Source organism: Mesoplodon densirostris, chromosome 18 (genome assembly GCF_025265405.1).
Source record: "Mesoplodon densirostris isolate mMesDen1 chromosome 18, mMesDen1 primary haplotype, whole genome shotgun sequence".
NCBI classification, from domain to species: domain Eukaryota; kingdom Metazoa; phylum Chordata; class Mammalia; order Artiodactyla; family Ziphiidae; genus Mesoplodon; species Mesoplodon densirostris.
Window position 1 is genome coordinate 48,749,522 of NC_082678.1, and position 16,250 is coordinate 48,765,771.

Here is a 16,250-nt window from a genome sequence, read left to right on the forward strand (position 1 = left end):
CACTGTCTCCCCAAGTACCTCGATGTTCTCTCTCTCTCCTATTTTTCCCCCCTCTCTCTTCTTGTCTTGGTGGTAAGATCCTACCCATTCTTTTAAGATCACATTAAAATTGAATTCTTCTGTGACCCTTATTCTTGACCCCTGAAGGGTCAGTCTCTCAATTCCCTGCTGTGCCTGTACATATACTATATCCACATCCTATACTGAAATTTTCTATTAGTGTCTCTCACAAAAATGGTGAGCGCTTTGAGGGCAGAGAGCATGTGTTTCTTATCTTTGTGCCCTCAGTCCCCCAGCACAGGGCCTGGGATACAAAAGTGTGTGGTAAGTATCTATTAGGTGAGTGAAGAGAAGAATACGTGAGCGGGGAAAAAAGATCACCTCTGGATTGTCAGGCAGGTAAGGGGAGGTGATGGTGCCTCTCCTCCCTCGCCCCCATCCACTGACAGCGAGTCTGCCTTCTCCATCCAAGCTTCCTTCTTTCCTGCAGCTCACAAAGCCCCGTTTGTCTGCTCTCCTGGCTGCTTCACATCGCCAGTGTGACATGGCGATCGGCCAGCTCTGAGTGTGAAGGGTTTAGGAAGGATAAGGGAAAGGGTGGTGACTTCCTGAGTATTCCGCCAAGCTCTGTTCCAACATTCCTTAACAGTTCCTTGGCATTTCACCTCTAAGATGGCACCCTGAACACGCAGTGCAACCCCTCCCCTTCCTGTCCCAGAAACTCAGAAATAATGAAAAGATTTTAATAAGAATCCAGAACTGGGCAAGAAAAGGAGTGGTAGACTAGAAACTCTGGTAGGAGAGGGTTGAAGAAGGAAACCCCTGCCTAAAATGGCTTCTCAAAGAGGAAGGACACAAGGGGAGTGGATACCAGAGCAGGAGGGGGGCCCCAGGGAACCGCTGGAGGGATACGCTGGGGTCCTGCAAGAGAAGCCACGAAGCCAGTGCCCAGGTCTCACCCCTGCCTTGAGCGTTCAGGTCAGGAATGGGTGTGGGTCTGAGAAGCCCAGCAGGGACCAGAGGGCTGACAACATCCAGGCAGATCAGGGAGCCCTCGGGCCCAGAAGATAAGCCACCAGCATATCCCACCTGGCAGTTCCCCCAGCTCCAGCTCCACCTCACCTGAGAAGCACAGTCTGTGGCACACGTAGCCGAGCGGCACATCCCGCCTCCCCGCAACGAGCAGGTGACAGTAAAAGAGCATCTCTGATCAGAATGACAGAGAATCTCACAGCCAAAACTGAGCGATCAGCTAGAAATCACCAAATATTGGCAGAGTGCAAACACCAAGAAAAAGAGTCATCATGCTCAACAAACTGAAGACCTGACATCAGAGGACAGAGAAATGGAACAGGTGACTCAGAACTTTAAAACACATATAGTTTATACTCCCTGAGAGACTTAAGAGGATACTATGCCCATGAAAAAAGAATCAACTAGATACCCTGAAGATTAAAGTTGGATTGTTGAAATAAAAACTCAACAGCTGGGCGAAATAACAGGATGGGCAAGATTGAAGAATAAATTAAAACAGGAGGGTTGAGTTGAGGAACTCAGCTTAACACAGCAAAAAGATACAAGGTATTTAAAAAAATTAAGAAACAAGGCAGCAGACCTAGAAGTCCCAATTCATGTACTAGGGATTCCACAAAGAGAGAACACAGAGAACAAAGCATAAAAACTACTCGAAGAAATAAAGGAGAACAATTTCTTGGAATTTAAGAAACTCATGAGTCTTCAAATTAAGAATACAATTAAGGGGGCTTCCCTGGTGGCGCAGTGGTTAAGAATCCGCCTGCCAACGCAGGGGACACGGGTTTGATCCCTGGTCCATGAAGATCCCACATGCCGTGGAGCAACTAAGCCCATGCACCATAACTACTGAGCCTGTGCTCCAGAGCCCGTGAGCCACAACTACTAAGCCTGTGTGCCACAACTACTGAGCCGGCATGCCACAACTACTGAAGCCCACGTACTAGAGCCCGTGCTCCGCAACAAGAGAAGCCACCACAGTGAGAAGCCCGCACACCACAATGAAGAATAGCCCCCTCTCACCACAACTAGAGAAAGCCCGCATGTGGAAGCGAAGACCCAACACAGCAAAAAATAAATCAATTAATTAAGATACAATATTAAAAAAGAAAAGAATACAATTAAGTACAGAGCAACATGAATGAAAAGAGACCCATGTCCTAGTAAAATTCCTGATTCTCCCACCCCCAAATCTGAAATGCTTCCAGAACAAAATAAATTATTTTATAGATTATTTTATAAAGGAATAAGAATGAGATGGACTTCAGGTTTTTAATAGGCACCAGACGATAGATTTGCTTAGTCTACACTACAACAGCCACAAGGTGGAAGCAACCCAAGTGTCCATCAACAGATGAATGGACAAACAATAGTCTATATGTACAATAAAATATCCAGCCTTAAAAAGGAATGAAATTCTGATAAATGATATGACATGAATGAGCCTGAAAACGTGCTAAATGAAATAAGCCAGGCACAAAAGGACAAATAGTGTATGATTCCACGTATATGAGGTACCCAGAATAAGCAAATTCATAGATAGAAAATAGAACACAGGTTACCAGAAGCAGGGAAGAGGAGGCAATGAGTGTTATTATTTAATGCATACAGGGGCTTCCCTGGTGGCGCAGTGGTTGAGAGTCCGCCTGCCGATGCAGGGGACACGGGTTCGTGCCCCGGTCTGGGAAGATCCCACATGCCGTGGAGCGGCTGGGCCCGTGAGCCATGGCCGCTGAGCCTGCACGTCCGGAGCCTGTGCTCCGCAACAAGAGAGGCCACAGCGGTGAGAGGCTCACGTACTGCAAAAAAAAAAAAAAAAAAAAAGAAAGAAAGAAATTAATGCATACAAAGTTTCTGCCTGCGGTAATAAAACAGCTTCGGAAATAGAGTGGTAATGGTTGTACGATACTGTGAATTTATTGATACTTAATGCTATGAAATTGTACACTAAAAAATTATTAAAATGGTAAATTTTATATAACGTATATTTCAACACAATTTTTAAAAAGGAAAAAAAATAAGTAGGCAACATGAATAGACCAATTACCATTGAGGAAACTGAAAGGGCAAAGATCTGCCTTGAAAACAGGTGACACACCTAGATAGTTCTGCAGGCAAGATCTGCCAGATCTGACAAAGGATTAGTATCCAGAATACATAGAGAACTCCTACAAATCAATAAGGAAGGGATAACTAACTCAGTAGACAAACAGACAATGGATATAAACTGGCATTTCACAGAGGAAATGCAAATGGCCTATAATCAAGTGAAAAGAAACTAATCTCACTAGTTAACAGAGAAATGAAAATGAAAGGAACTAGGTACCATTTTTCATCCATCGGATAAACAAAAAGGAAAACTGACAATATCAAGTGTTGTTGAGGATATGGGGAAATGGGTACTCACACACTATGCAGATGGTACTATAAATAAATAAAGCCTCTTTGGAGGGCAAAGGGGCAGCAGTTATTAAAATTTTAAATGCACGTGACCTATCACCCAGAGTCTATCCTAGAGAAATACTTGCAGATGTGCAAAAGGGAGTATATTTTTACAATTAGAAGCAAACAGTCTAGTGATATGAAAATGGTTAAATAATCTGTGGTATGTTATACTACAGAATTCTATGCATCTGTTAAAGGGAATGACATAGGTTTGTATACACTGATGTGGAAAAACCTCTAGAATACACTGCTAAGCTAAAAACAAAGAGAAAGTTTCAGAATGAAGCATACAGTATGAGATCATTTAAAACAAAACAAAGCAAAATAAACCCACAATCTAAAACTACAGATGTATTTAAATGCACAGAAAAAAATCTGGAGGATAAGCATTAAATTGATAATAGTAACTCCTTCTATGGGTAGCACTGGGGTGTGAGGCACAGTTAAAGAGGACTTGAGTTTCATCTGGATGTTGACTTTTTTCTAATAAAGAAAATGTATACGTGTATTACTTATATAATTAGAAATAAAGTAACTTAGAAAACAAGAGGCCTGCAGCCATCAGGCCTCATGAGAAAGCAGAGTTGAAAATGATAGCTCCTGCTGAGTACCGGCCCCTTCGTTTCCTCTTTGTTGCAAAAAAAAAAAAAGGTTGGGATCCATCAGTTTTGACTGTCTCTTAGTATTTTCCCTGCTGCTACTTCTAACAGAAAAGGCATTAAATTCCCCACCCCTTAGCTTCCTTCAGATCCTCATCTTCCTTCTCTTCAAGCATCTGCCTTCCTTTCTACTGGCTCTGAATCTAGGATTAAAACTCAACAGAATAGGAAGGAAAGAACAAATTTAAAGAGGCTAAGTCATCATTTTGTCACATCGGAAGTTCAAGGGCAGACTGTATTTGCAAAGACTACCACAGTGATCTCTCACCCCACGTGCTCTTCGTTTTTTATTATTATTTAATAATACTTTAAAAAATTTTATTTTTGGCTGTATTGGGTCTTTGGTGCTGCAGGCTTTCTCTAGTTGCAGTGAGCGGGGGCTACTCTTCGTTGCTGTGCACGGGCTTCTCATTGCAGTAGCTTCTCTTGTTGCGGAACACAGGCTCTAGGCACATGGGCTTCAGTAGTTGCAGCACGTGGCTTCAGTAGTTGTGGCTCACAGGCTCTAGAGCGCAGGCTCATTAGTCGTGGCGCACAGGCATAGTTGCTTCACGGCATGTGGGATCTTCCCGGACCAGGGATCGAACCCATGTCCCCTGCATTGGCAGGCGGATTCTTAACCACTGCGCCACCAGGGAAGTCCCCCACGTGCTCTTTATACCAATGGGGCTTTGACACTCCTCCCGTTGGGAGTTGGGGAGGCTATATTCCTTCCTCTTGAATCCTGACAGGCTTGTGACTACAGAAACGATTCTCTGTGGCTTCTAAGACCTGGTTCTCTTGGCATGCTCATTCATGGGCCCCAGCACCACCTCACCATGAGGAAGCCCAAGCAGCCCAGGGAGGACAACCCAGCTGAGCTTGCAGCTGACAGCAAGCACCAATCTGCCAACCATGAGATTAAACCAACGGATCCTCCAGTCCCCTGTGGAGCCGCCCCAGCTGATGCTGCACGGAGCAGAGATGAGCTGTCCCTGCTGGGCCAGGCCACATTACACGAGCAAAGTAACAGTTGTCATCAGCCACTAAGTCCTGGGTTTTGTTGGTTTGTTACAAGGAAGCAGACAACTGGAACAGTTTCCCTCACAAACGTGGGCTTCGTTCACTCCAGTGAACCAGGCCAGCAACTACCTAACACAGGTATTGTTAGAAGACATGGTAAGCAGGTGGTGAGGGGACAAGAGGGGACGTCTGCAACAGACAGAGTCAGATCAGGTGACCTCTGAGGCTCCTTCCCACAGTGAGATTGCACAATGAACATCCTGAGCTGAGTGCTTAAGCACTTCCTAGCACCACCTTTTCTTAAAAGGGAAGATCGTTTTCTCCAATGACATTTTACCTTTCAGAAAGCTGCCGGATCTGTGGAATTCCCATATATTTGTGGAAGTGCTCCAGAACATTCATTACGCCCTGAAGAAGATTAGCAACTTCTCCATACTGCCTTCTCCTGGTCATGGCTCTGCAAGGAAATAGGAAGTTGAGGACTCCAGAAAAACACTAAGGACACAAGATACAGATATGGACCAACCTACTCTGTGCTCTAAAATAGACATCAACTCAACTTAATAAGCATTTCCTGAGCACTGAATATATATGGTGCTGTGCACTGGGGGAGAAAAAAAATAAGACCGGGTCCAAATCCTTAAGGGAACATGAGTTAGTAAGGGAGAGAAACAAGGACACATCTAAGTAGTACCAAGTAGGATGAATGGAGCTCTAAACAGAAGTCCAAGTTACGTGCTCTGGGACGTACAAAAGAATGTGTGAGTGATGGAGTCTCCCTGGGTGGGGGAAGGGGAATCTGGGAAGACTATGGATTTGGGATTTGGGATTTGGGTTGGGTATTATGGATTAGTTGGCTTTTGACAGAGAGCAGGGGTCGGGATGTTATTATTTGAGGGTTACGGCATTTGAGCAAACCAAACCCATCTCAGGACACAACAAAGAGCACGTCTATGCACTTACGTGTTAACTCAAACCTGTAGACTTTAAGCCAATGTTAAGCAACTCTGTGTATGTTTAGGTATGTTTAGTTTCCCTGCTGCTAAGGTTAATGAAGCTTAAATAAAAGGATGCTGATAAAATCAACAGTTACACACAGCAAGGAAGGAACAAACTATTAGATTTAAAATTTTCATTAGGATTGGGTTTTTTAATTAAACGTATAATTTATGACTTCCTTTACAAGGCATTTAACAAGACAGGATCAAGTTCAAGCCAAGGAGTTACGTTGCTACCGCTGCCTGGTCTGCTGGTTTGTTGGAAAGCACTGAGCACCTGGGGAAAGGGACAAGGACACTGCTCTTCCAGTCTCCTACAGGCCTGCTGACCTCTCTGACCACTGCTCGCAGGAGAACAGGCCAGGGTTCACTGAAGACCATGCAATGTCTGGGAGAGACCAGGAAGGAGCCTGTCCCCTATTCGCGCCAACTTTGGATACTGTGTCTAAATTCCTATGGAGGTGCTCTTTCTCTATCCACACGTGAGATTACACTGAGGCTGGGACAGGGGCAATTCTCATGAGACAGACCACAAAAGTAAACAGGAATATCAGAATCTTCTAGGAAAGGAGGCCTTTGGGCTGCTTCGCTGTGGTCAATAACCAACTCTTCCTTTTAATACTGCTTTTCATGTTCTCATGTACCATTCCCTACAGTTCCCCTACAAGCCAAACAGAAAGCTTCTGCCTTTGAACAAGTGGGTCGAAAAAAAAAGAAAAAAGTGGGTACAAGGATCTGTTTCCATAAGGCATGTTCAACGACAGTGCAACTGAGCCCAACACAAGCAGGAAAACTTGCCAACGCGCAGGCTAGGGGCGTGATTACAGCCCTACACTGCCTCATCAGCCTCCATGGTAGAGATCTACCACATGGAAACAACCTGTGCTCTTAAAGTCATTCTCCACATGCTTTTTGGGCCCCTTCAGACTCACCTGGCCCTCACCTCAAAGTCTTGTGTGTCTGTTACACGTTGAGCACCCGAGGGCACAAAGCCAAAGTGGTGACTAAACATCTGAGACCGCTTTGCAGGAAGCGGGCCAGGATGATGAGACTCTCCTGGCTGAGAAGTAAATAAACCTACGGTGCCATCTCCTCTGTGATACATTTATTTCCCGTGGACCCGAAAGGGACCGCTGACGTGCTTACTCGAGGGAATCAACGCCGCCTGCCAGCATGTGCAGGTGGTTCAGCGTCGTGATCGAGGTGGTCAGGTGGCGTTTGGCGTGATCTAACTGCTTGATGTCGCGGGTGATTTCCTTCACCTAAACAGTGAAAAACCACAGGAGAAAAAGGAGGAGGGTTAAGACAGACGTCAACCGGTCTGCGAGTGGCCTCCAGAGAAAATAATGCAAACGAAATAGGGACAAACATACCTCACGTTAGCCCTTGGAGGAAACACAGGTGTCCTCTCAATACATACTCAAAATTAATTTCCAATCAGCCCGTTTACATTTAATTGGGCATTTCTTCAGCAGACTTTACCCAGGGTTACAAAATCCCCAGTTGTGAGAGCGAAATGAACTTTATTCTTCACCCCAAGTAAAGTGGAGTGAGCCACACAGTAACTGCGTATGGAGCACATGGTGTCCAGGTGCCAAGGACGGCGGATCTCCTCCTGAACGAGGTCAGGGAAGTATGTACGCCTTCTGGCACCGGGGTACAAAATGGACAGCATACTATGAGTCAGCTAATTCTACTGAGATGGGCTTTATTCATGGATCTAGGGTTTATTATCCGGTCTCCAGAAGATTTCTCCTCAAATCTCAAGAAGACTGAAATGTAACCCAGCAAAGTAAGCTTAACATGGCATCATTAAGAGCAGAGTCTTCAGGGAGACAGATGGCAATCATGGGAGTAAAATTGCAACAGTGTTGATCCAGCGGGTCCAAGAGAAAGAAACTCTGTAGCTGGGAACGGAAGTATATTTCAGTCGCTAGAAAAGTACGTTCAGTAGTGAGGTGGGAACAATCCTCCACCTTTGCTAACACCTAGGCGGACTCTCCCACTAACCTGCCTGAGTCCATGCGGAACAAGAAACTTTCTGAAGAGCAATTAGGTTCCCCAGGTTCTATGACACCCGGAGGGAAGGGAGCGCCCTGGATACCAAGCACAAACATCCTAGTTACTGGAAACATAGGTCTCCCATTAAAAGTGAAAAAGGCCGGTAGTGAGTTAAATTCACATGACCTGATTTTTTAGAGTTTGATCATCCCGGGTAGAGTTATGAAGTAAAGGTCACGACCTGTACAGCTGAGATCCACACCCACAAACCCGCAAGGCTGACCTGGATCCTAGCAGAAAAAGCCTCTTTCATGGGGACTTGGCCCATCAAGCCTGCTCTCTCTGTGACCCTCAGGCCACCAAAATGTCTCTATTTCTCTCGTGGGGGTTTGGGGAAGAGGTGAAGAACCTACCACGCCTTTATCAAATAACTGAGTTTGGGGGGAAAGACGATCAAGAATGATATAGATATAGGAGTTCGGCCTTATAATCTAATTACCCTTCCAACTCTGAAATAAATCATCATTCTCTTTCCCACCAAAAAAAAAAAAAAAAAAATCCCTGTACTCCTTCCTGGGTTCCTTAGCTCCAGCACTAGTATCAGGGGTCTTCAACTACTGTGTTAAAAGTCAGTGTCATCTACCACTCTTCTCGTCCCTGCAGGTCCTGCATCCTTAGTCAGTCATTAAATCCGGAACATTCTTCCTCTGCCTCATCTCAAGACTCTGTCCCTTCTGCTCCTCCTTCAGGCCCTCGCTGCTTTGCACCGGAGCTCACTGGTCCCTTCACTCCCAGTGTTCCCCATCTCTCCCCATCACACACCCTGTGCTTCCCTAGACAGACCCAACTTCTTGTTATTCCCCAAGTAAAGCCCTTACTGGCAGCTCACGCAAGCGGTGCTCAGGCCAAAGTCACACGAGACCGGTTCGCAAAACAGAACGCTGGTCGTTAATTTACCTTAACTGTTACCCCTGGGCAGCCAAAAAAGGACAGAACAGGACATGGCAGGTTTGGGAGTCAGACAGTTCTCAGGTTGAATCTCGGTTCTTCCATTCACCGACTCGGTGTCCTAGACCAAGTGGCTTAGCCTCACTGAGTCTCAGTTTCCTCACTGATAAAATGGTCAATCATAAAAATAATAATGAGAGTAAAACCGAGTTCATAAGGCTGTTGTGAGGGCAAAGTTAGATCACGTGTATAAAGGAAGGGGCACGGTGCTCGGCACGGTGAAAGAGCTCCACAAATATCCTCTTCTTCCCTTTAGCAAAGCACTGTCTGGGGAAGCAGACTGCTTTTTTTTTTTTTTTGGCCACACCACACGGCTTATGGGATCTTAGTTCCCCGACCAGGGATCAAACCCACGCCCCCTGCATTGGAAGCGCAGAGTCCTAACCACTGGACAGCCAGGGAAGTCCCAGACTGTTTTAAAATAAAACATCTAATGGCATTAGGAGCAGTCTACTCAGACTGTTACTGCATCCCCCCTCGGCTTGAAGAGGGAGCGTGGTCCAGACTAGCAGATCGGAATCCTAAGTGCTCACCGAATCTCCACAATTCTGTGATGTACACACAAATATTACCTCCACTTCACAGAGAGGCAACTGAGGTACAGAGGGGGCAAGTAACTTGCTTAAGGCCCCCAGGGAGGAAGGAGAGAGGGTGGATCTGAAGGCAGGCGGTCTGACGTCAGAGGCCATGCCGCTCACTAATGTTTTCCAACTGTCCCCTCTCCCACCCCACCGCCCCATGCCCTCCGCTGAAGCCAGGCCCGCCCCCGCCACCTTCCACAGCCTGTCCAGTCTTGCCAAATGGGCACTGAAGAGAACTGAAGGGTCCATGGGAGTGTGACCTCGGATCTGTTCTTGAGTAGATTATAATAAGATGTAGGCAGAGAAGTCTGGGAGGGTTTAGGAGTTCTTATAATCAAAACGAGTAGGGGGAAAAAATGACATGAATAATAGCTTTCATTCATTAAGCAACTAACCCCAGCCCAGTACTACGCTCTGTGCTCTTCATACATTTAATTCTTACAACGTCCCTTTGAGGTAGTTATTATTCTTATTAAGAGTGGAAGAAACTGGCAGGCCCCTCGGTCGGTGGAGGCCTCTGAGCACATCACCCGAGGGCAGCACTGCGTAGAGGGAGAGCTTAATCAAGCCCCTCAGCACGTATCACAGGCAGGATGCAGCCCACCTCCCAGATCCAGGTCCAGTTTTCAAGCAATGCCAAGTTACATGTCATACATCTGAACTGAGAGACACGTGATATAAACAAATGCTAGAGAAAGGAATCCAAAATGACTAGGAAACTATTTTGGGGAAAGGAGGAGAAGAGAACTTTCCCTGTTTAAAAACAGGGCTGCAAATACAGGGCAGCAGAGATAGTGAGTCACTACATGTCTAGCGGCACCTCCTGAATGGATGTCGTCCCAGGGCCAGCATTGGAGACGTGGGTGCTGTGGTTGGCAGGAAGAGGGAGAACAAGTCTATTAACTAGTATGACTGGACAAGAAGCCAACTTCCTCTTCTGGCGCAAAAATGTCAGGAAGAAACCGAAACTCACCATTTGCTCCGATTTTTCTGCTTTGTCCTTGATATCTTTGATTTTTCCAAAGAGTTGTTGAATCGCTTTCTGGGCCTCTTCAAGTGCCTAGAATAAGAGGAATAAATGAAAAACAAGGCAGCACCGGTCCTTACAGTGTGATCAAGTTGCAGCCTCAGAAGAAAATGCCTAAAGCTCTCCTGCTTCGTTGCACTTGCGCTGACAATTTTACCAGACCTGAGACCTAAGCAGCAGAGGCAGAGGGAGTCCACCATTTGGATACAGGCAAATAAACACTCAGAGTTCTTGCCAAGTTGCATCATAAAGTTTTAATTTAGAAACTAAACTATTTCCCTCTATATCAGTGATTACTACACATACTGATGACAACAAATAAATAAGACATGCACATCTGTGTGTGTGTGTGTGTGTGTATGTGTGTGCGTGCACGTATGTAGTAACCTTCAAAACACTGAAGAGAGACATAGGTGGCTCAAAGTTGGGGGTAGGGGAAGCTTTGGGTTTTGAGAGTTCCAGAAGATGGTGTCATCCAAAAAACAAACAAACAAACAATCAGAGCTGTGCACGGGGACTCCAAAACCGTGGGCAAACCTTAAAGACATTTGGAAGTACCCCACTTGGAAATCAACGAAATGAAGTTAGAAAGGAACACTTACACCTAACGGTGAGCTAAATGTTTCCACTGAAATAAAAACCAACAAAGATGGATGCCACCCATTAAAAGCATTACAACCCACAGTGGTAATTGCATGAGTCTGGGAAGCAGTATTAGGGGAGGGGAGAGGGCGCTCAGCAGCACACGTGAAGAACACACATACTGGTGAAAGAGGCAGCGGCCAAAAGAAGAACTCCCACTTCATTTCATTGAACGCACTTTATTTTGGATTTAAGAGTGGCCTGGGGACTTCCCTGGCGGTCCAGTGGTTAAGACTTCGCCTTCCAATGCAGGGGATGTGGGTTCGATCCCTGGTCAGGGCACTAAGATCCCGCATGCCTCGTGGCCAAAAAACCAAAAACATAAAACAGAAGCAATAGTGCAACAAATTCAGTAAAGACTTTAAAAATGGTCCACATCAAAAAATAATAATAAATAATAAATTTTAAAAAAAAAGAAAAAAAGAGTGGCCTGTCCTAACATGGCTTCCCGAGCCCTTTGTAAATGTAATGACAAGGCCAGCATCGCCCTAGAGCTGTGTGTGGCCATCTGTGCCTGCAGGGGGGAAACAGCCAGCCTCCCTGAGGACACCCTGACAGAGGAAAGAGGACAGCAAAGCTGCAACGTGGGGAGGAAGTCAAAAGCCCTGACAGAGTTATTTGAACCTCCACCTTCAGTAGAACCCAGCAGAAGAGCTACCTCTAGACTATGAACTAACACGTTTTCTTTATGGCTGAAAAACACCCTCAAAAAGCAAACTTAAGTCTGCTTCCGCTGCAGGAAGTTCCTTCCTTGTTGGAAGGAGGGATCGTATCTCCCTGTCTTTCCCAGGTTTCCGGGAGGCCCACTTCTCCTGATGCTGGGACTCCTTCCTTCCCCTGCCACACGCCTCGCCCTGTGTGTGGCTCAGTCCCAGACAGAGCTCTCTTCTGACCTTCCTCATCTCTGGGATCTGCAGCGGTTTCACGCCTGGGGACAAGGATACCGAGCTTCTGCATGTGACTATGTTGTGGCTTCCTTTGCCCGTTTGTTGCCAAGTCTGAGGTGATGCTAGTCGAATAAACAGCAGCTCACACCACCTCCTGGGACAGGCAGGGAGTGGGCGTTTGCTCTGCTGGATCGCTTCACTTAGATCTACCAAGGCTGGGGAGCAAAGAAGTTTTTATACTTGTCATTTCTGCCGCCCAGACAGAGGTGTTTTAATCATCAGAAGGTTTGGTCCTAGAACAACAGCTGGCATTGCTCTCAGAGACCAAAATCCGTAACTCGGGAAGTTTTACCTGAAGAGTAGTGACCAATCAAAAGGGGCGACGGAATGGAACTGGGTCTCACTGAGCAGCCCCTCTCGAACCCATTCCCTCCCCAGAGGGTGCCTCACTCAGCAACTGCTTCCTCTCCGCTTCCTACCATCCTGCCTTCCTCACTCCCAGATTCAGCACCCCCAAAACAGTTGTGGTGCAGTGAGAAATCCCGCCACTTTCCAGCCAGAAGGCAGGAGTTTGAGGCCTGTCTCTGCTGTCACATACCAGCAGGACAACCTCTCTAGGCATCAGTTTCCTCATCTGCAAAGTGGTGACGACGCCACCTACTTCAGGTGTTGTTGGGAAGACTCAATGACGTAATAGGTGTTGAAAGCTACACAGATATTAGGTCTATTTCCAGGGCTTTTGACCAGCCTGGGCAAATGCATGTTTGCACCTAGGGATACACACATATATATCAAGTGGAGATATCAAGATGGACATATGAGTCTGGAGCTTGGAAGAGAGAAACTGAAATTCAGGTCATCAGCTTATAGATGATACTTAAGTCTGTAGAACTAAAAATCACCTAGGAAGAGGGTACAGACAAAAGAGAAAAGAAGAGAAGAGAAGCTGGCCCAGGGCTGAGCCCTTGGACACTCCAATGTTCAGCAGTCTAGGAGAAAAAAAGGAGAGAGAAAAGATGCAAGAGAAAAACCACCGGTGACAGGAGAGAAAATCTGGGACTATGATGTCACAGAAGCCAAACAAAAGTGTTGGAAGGAAGAGGAAAAGAGTGATTATGCCTTACATTGTCGAAAATTCACGCAAGATTAGGACAGAGGATGACCACCAAACTGGACACCAGGGAAGTCGTTGATGACCTTGACAAGAGTGATTCCAGGGGAGACAGTGCGTGTGAGAGCAGGGGCCAGCAAATGATGGCCTCGGGGCCAAGCCCAGTGTGCCACCTGCTTCTGTAAACAACGACAGCTTGGATCACACCAATCCCGTTCGTTTAGGAATTGTCTGTGGCCACTTGCTCCACACGACAGCAGGGATGGGTAGTTGCCAGAGACCAGATGGCAATATAAAATCTAAAATACTTACTACCTGGTCCTTAATAGAAAATGCTTGCTGACTCCTGGTATAGACTATTTTTTCAAGAAGCTTTTATTGTGAGAAGACAAGAGAGTAAACAAGAAGAGGAGAAATTGATTGGGGGGGGTAGGGGGTGGGTAACGGGACAATTACGGAAGAGAAGGATTTTTTTTATAATGTTCTTGAATTGTTTACTGTTTAAGTACCAGCTCTCTAACAGGACTGTAAGTATCCTTTAGAGTGTGGCCCAAGGATATGAATGGCACTCTTAGATCCCCTATGGTTCAGGCAATTGCCCATTCTGGTGGCCAGAATGACAGGCCTAGCTGATAATTACTGACTCAGTATAATTACCACGAGCTCCTTCTCACTCCAAAAGTGACTCTGATGATAAATCGTATGATCACCTCAACTACAGCATCTAACCAAAGCTGGAGCACAGCTGGAACTCGACAAATGTTTGCCAACAGATGACAAACATCGTGGGGCACTTCTCAGAAGAGTAGCAGTGCTGAGGCTACTGTTCTGGACGACGTAGGCTGACACGCATGGCTTTCCCTAACTCCAGGCACAACTGTAAGCAGTGGCTCAAAAACACAGCATCACACTTTCTGCAACTGTTATCTATTTGGCGAATGTGGAATCTAATGCTCCTGATGCTGCCAGGGGCGAGTAAATTCTAACCCCCCGGAACCTTCTAAAAAATGTTGCCTCATGGCACGGAAAAGCACTACAGAGGCCCTTGCCGGCAACTGCTCCCCTTCTGGGGCGCAGCTTGCATGAAATTCTGTGATCTTGTTGGTCATGTCGTGGTATAAGGATGTGCTGATGGGATTGTAGCCATCATCTTCTGGCCAAACACTCTAAGACATATGACAGTCAGCTAAGAAAGGCAAAAAGGGCCAGTTCTATACTTAGATCTCAGGGCTGAAGAAGTTTCCACGATCCTTCCTCAGAGAAAGGGTTTCTACCCCTATTTTTCTCTTACTCTCCATCTATCAGAGCTGTCTCTGCTCAAGGTACCACTTTTTTCTTTCAGCAAACAAGTAAGACTCACACAGTCTTACATTTCACAGTCTTAAAGAAAGACAAACTGTCTGCCAGATTTTTTTTTTTCAGGCTGGAATACTTTCACTTGTTATAACAATGCCCTGAAGTCGAGGAAATTTAATATAATTCACTTTCCAGAGTCAGAAAGGTTCTCCTGAAGCATTCATTCCGTCAGCAAGTCCATTCTCAACACACACCCTAATATTTGATATCTAATGTCTAATAATCAATCACACAGGAAGAGGAGTGTTTTGTCATTGGAAAAATCATAAGACCTACAAAAGGTTAAGATTTTATTTTTAAGTAACACTAAAATACTTTTGTACCTAGCTAATCAGAAAATGTGCTGAAAGAAAGATTCTGGCACTGTCCCTAGACACTCTTTAAAATAAAATGTGGCTACTTTTCCATTCCAGGCTGTATGTGGATTAAAAACAGAACTAATCACCCAAAAATGTCTGCTTTCAACCCACCCTTACTGGAGTTTCTGAATCGAGCACTGGAGCGTGGCTGCAGCCTGCATGGGAGGGTGCTATTAGGAGGCAGTGACCGTGGTCGTCCTCTTTACTAACTCAAATCCTGCAATCAGGGGATGCAAGGCGACCCAGCGAGCTGACCCAGAAGACTCAGCAGAACCAATTATGCTATCTCTGTATTTTTGTGCATCATTAACTGTAACCATTATTCTTAATTTTCCTTGCCTCCTGAAGTAGACTCTGAACAGGCTACCAAAGCCACACTAGGTCACGTGCACAGAAGATAAGCAGCATGGAACCTGGCACAGACCCCACTGCTTTCTTCTTCTTTCATCTCTTTTTTCTCCCCAGCACTGTGTCAGCCACCTGTGTAGATAAGAGCGGCTCCGAGCCAATGGAAATGCCTTGAGAAATTAACATCCCCTCTGGCTCTTAGATGCATCTAATTTTGCAGTTTGCTCTATGAGAGAATTATATTGCCCTTATCCTGTGAGTCCACGGGCAGCCTTTAAGAGATTTAAAACTGAGATCCCATTTGCTGCCACTACAGGAAGGAGGAAGAGGCTGCTCATTTTCAGAAGAACTAATATGGCATTCTGTTCTTTGAAAAAAAATAAGGTGCTAATATTCAAGGTTACTGGGAAGAAAATGATATTTTCCCACTTATTCTGCTATCATTTCTGTGGTCCAACTTTACATCTGTCTGCCGGTTCCCTTCCTATTATTTGGAAAAACAATGCACTGTTTTAGTAAAAAGCAGGGGTTTTTTGAACCAGCAGACTGGGATTCGAATGCCGGCCTTACCACTTACTGTGTGATCCCTGGTAAGCCATTTAACCTCTAGGGGGCACAGACTCATCATTTCTAGAACAGGGACAATAGTCCCAACCCAGAGACTTGTTGTTAGGAAAACAGGACTTAGCAGTAAACACCCTGGGTACTGTTTACTCAGTACTGCCTTCCTCCTGGGAGTCTTCCTCTCTCTGTGTTCTGAGTCGCTGTCCCAGAGGCAGACCAGGCCTAAGCTG

General features: G+C 45.8%; 1 protein-coding gene across 1 annotated transcript in view; it reads right to left on the reverse strand.

Moving 5' to 3' along the window:
• Positions 1–16,250, reverse strand: part of VPS53 (VPS53 subunit of GARP complex) — a 129,467-nt gene that overhangs the window by 83,498 nt on the left and 29,719 nt on the right. The window contains exons 5-7 of the mRNA XM_060082862.1: positions 10,700–10,786; positions 7,283–7,398; positions 5,476–5,595 (exon numbers count right to left, since the gene is read on the reverse strand). Coding sequence (XP_059938845.1) covers positions 5,476–5,595; positions 7,283–7,398; positions 10,700–10,786 — 323 coding nt within the window. The remainder of the gene's footprint in view (positions 1–5,475; positions 5,596–7,282; positions 7,399–10,699; positions 10,787–16,250) is intronic.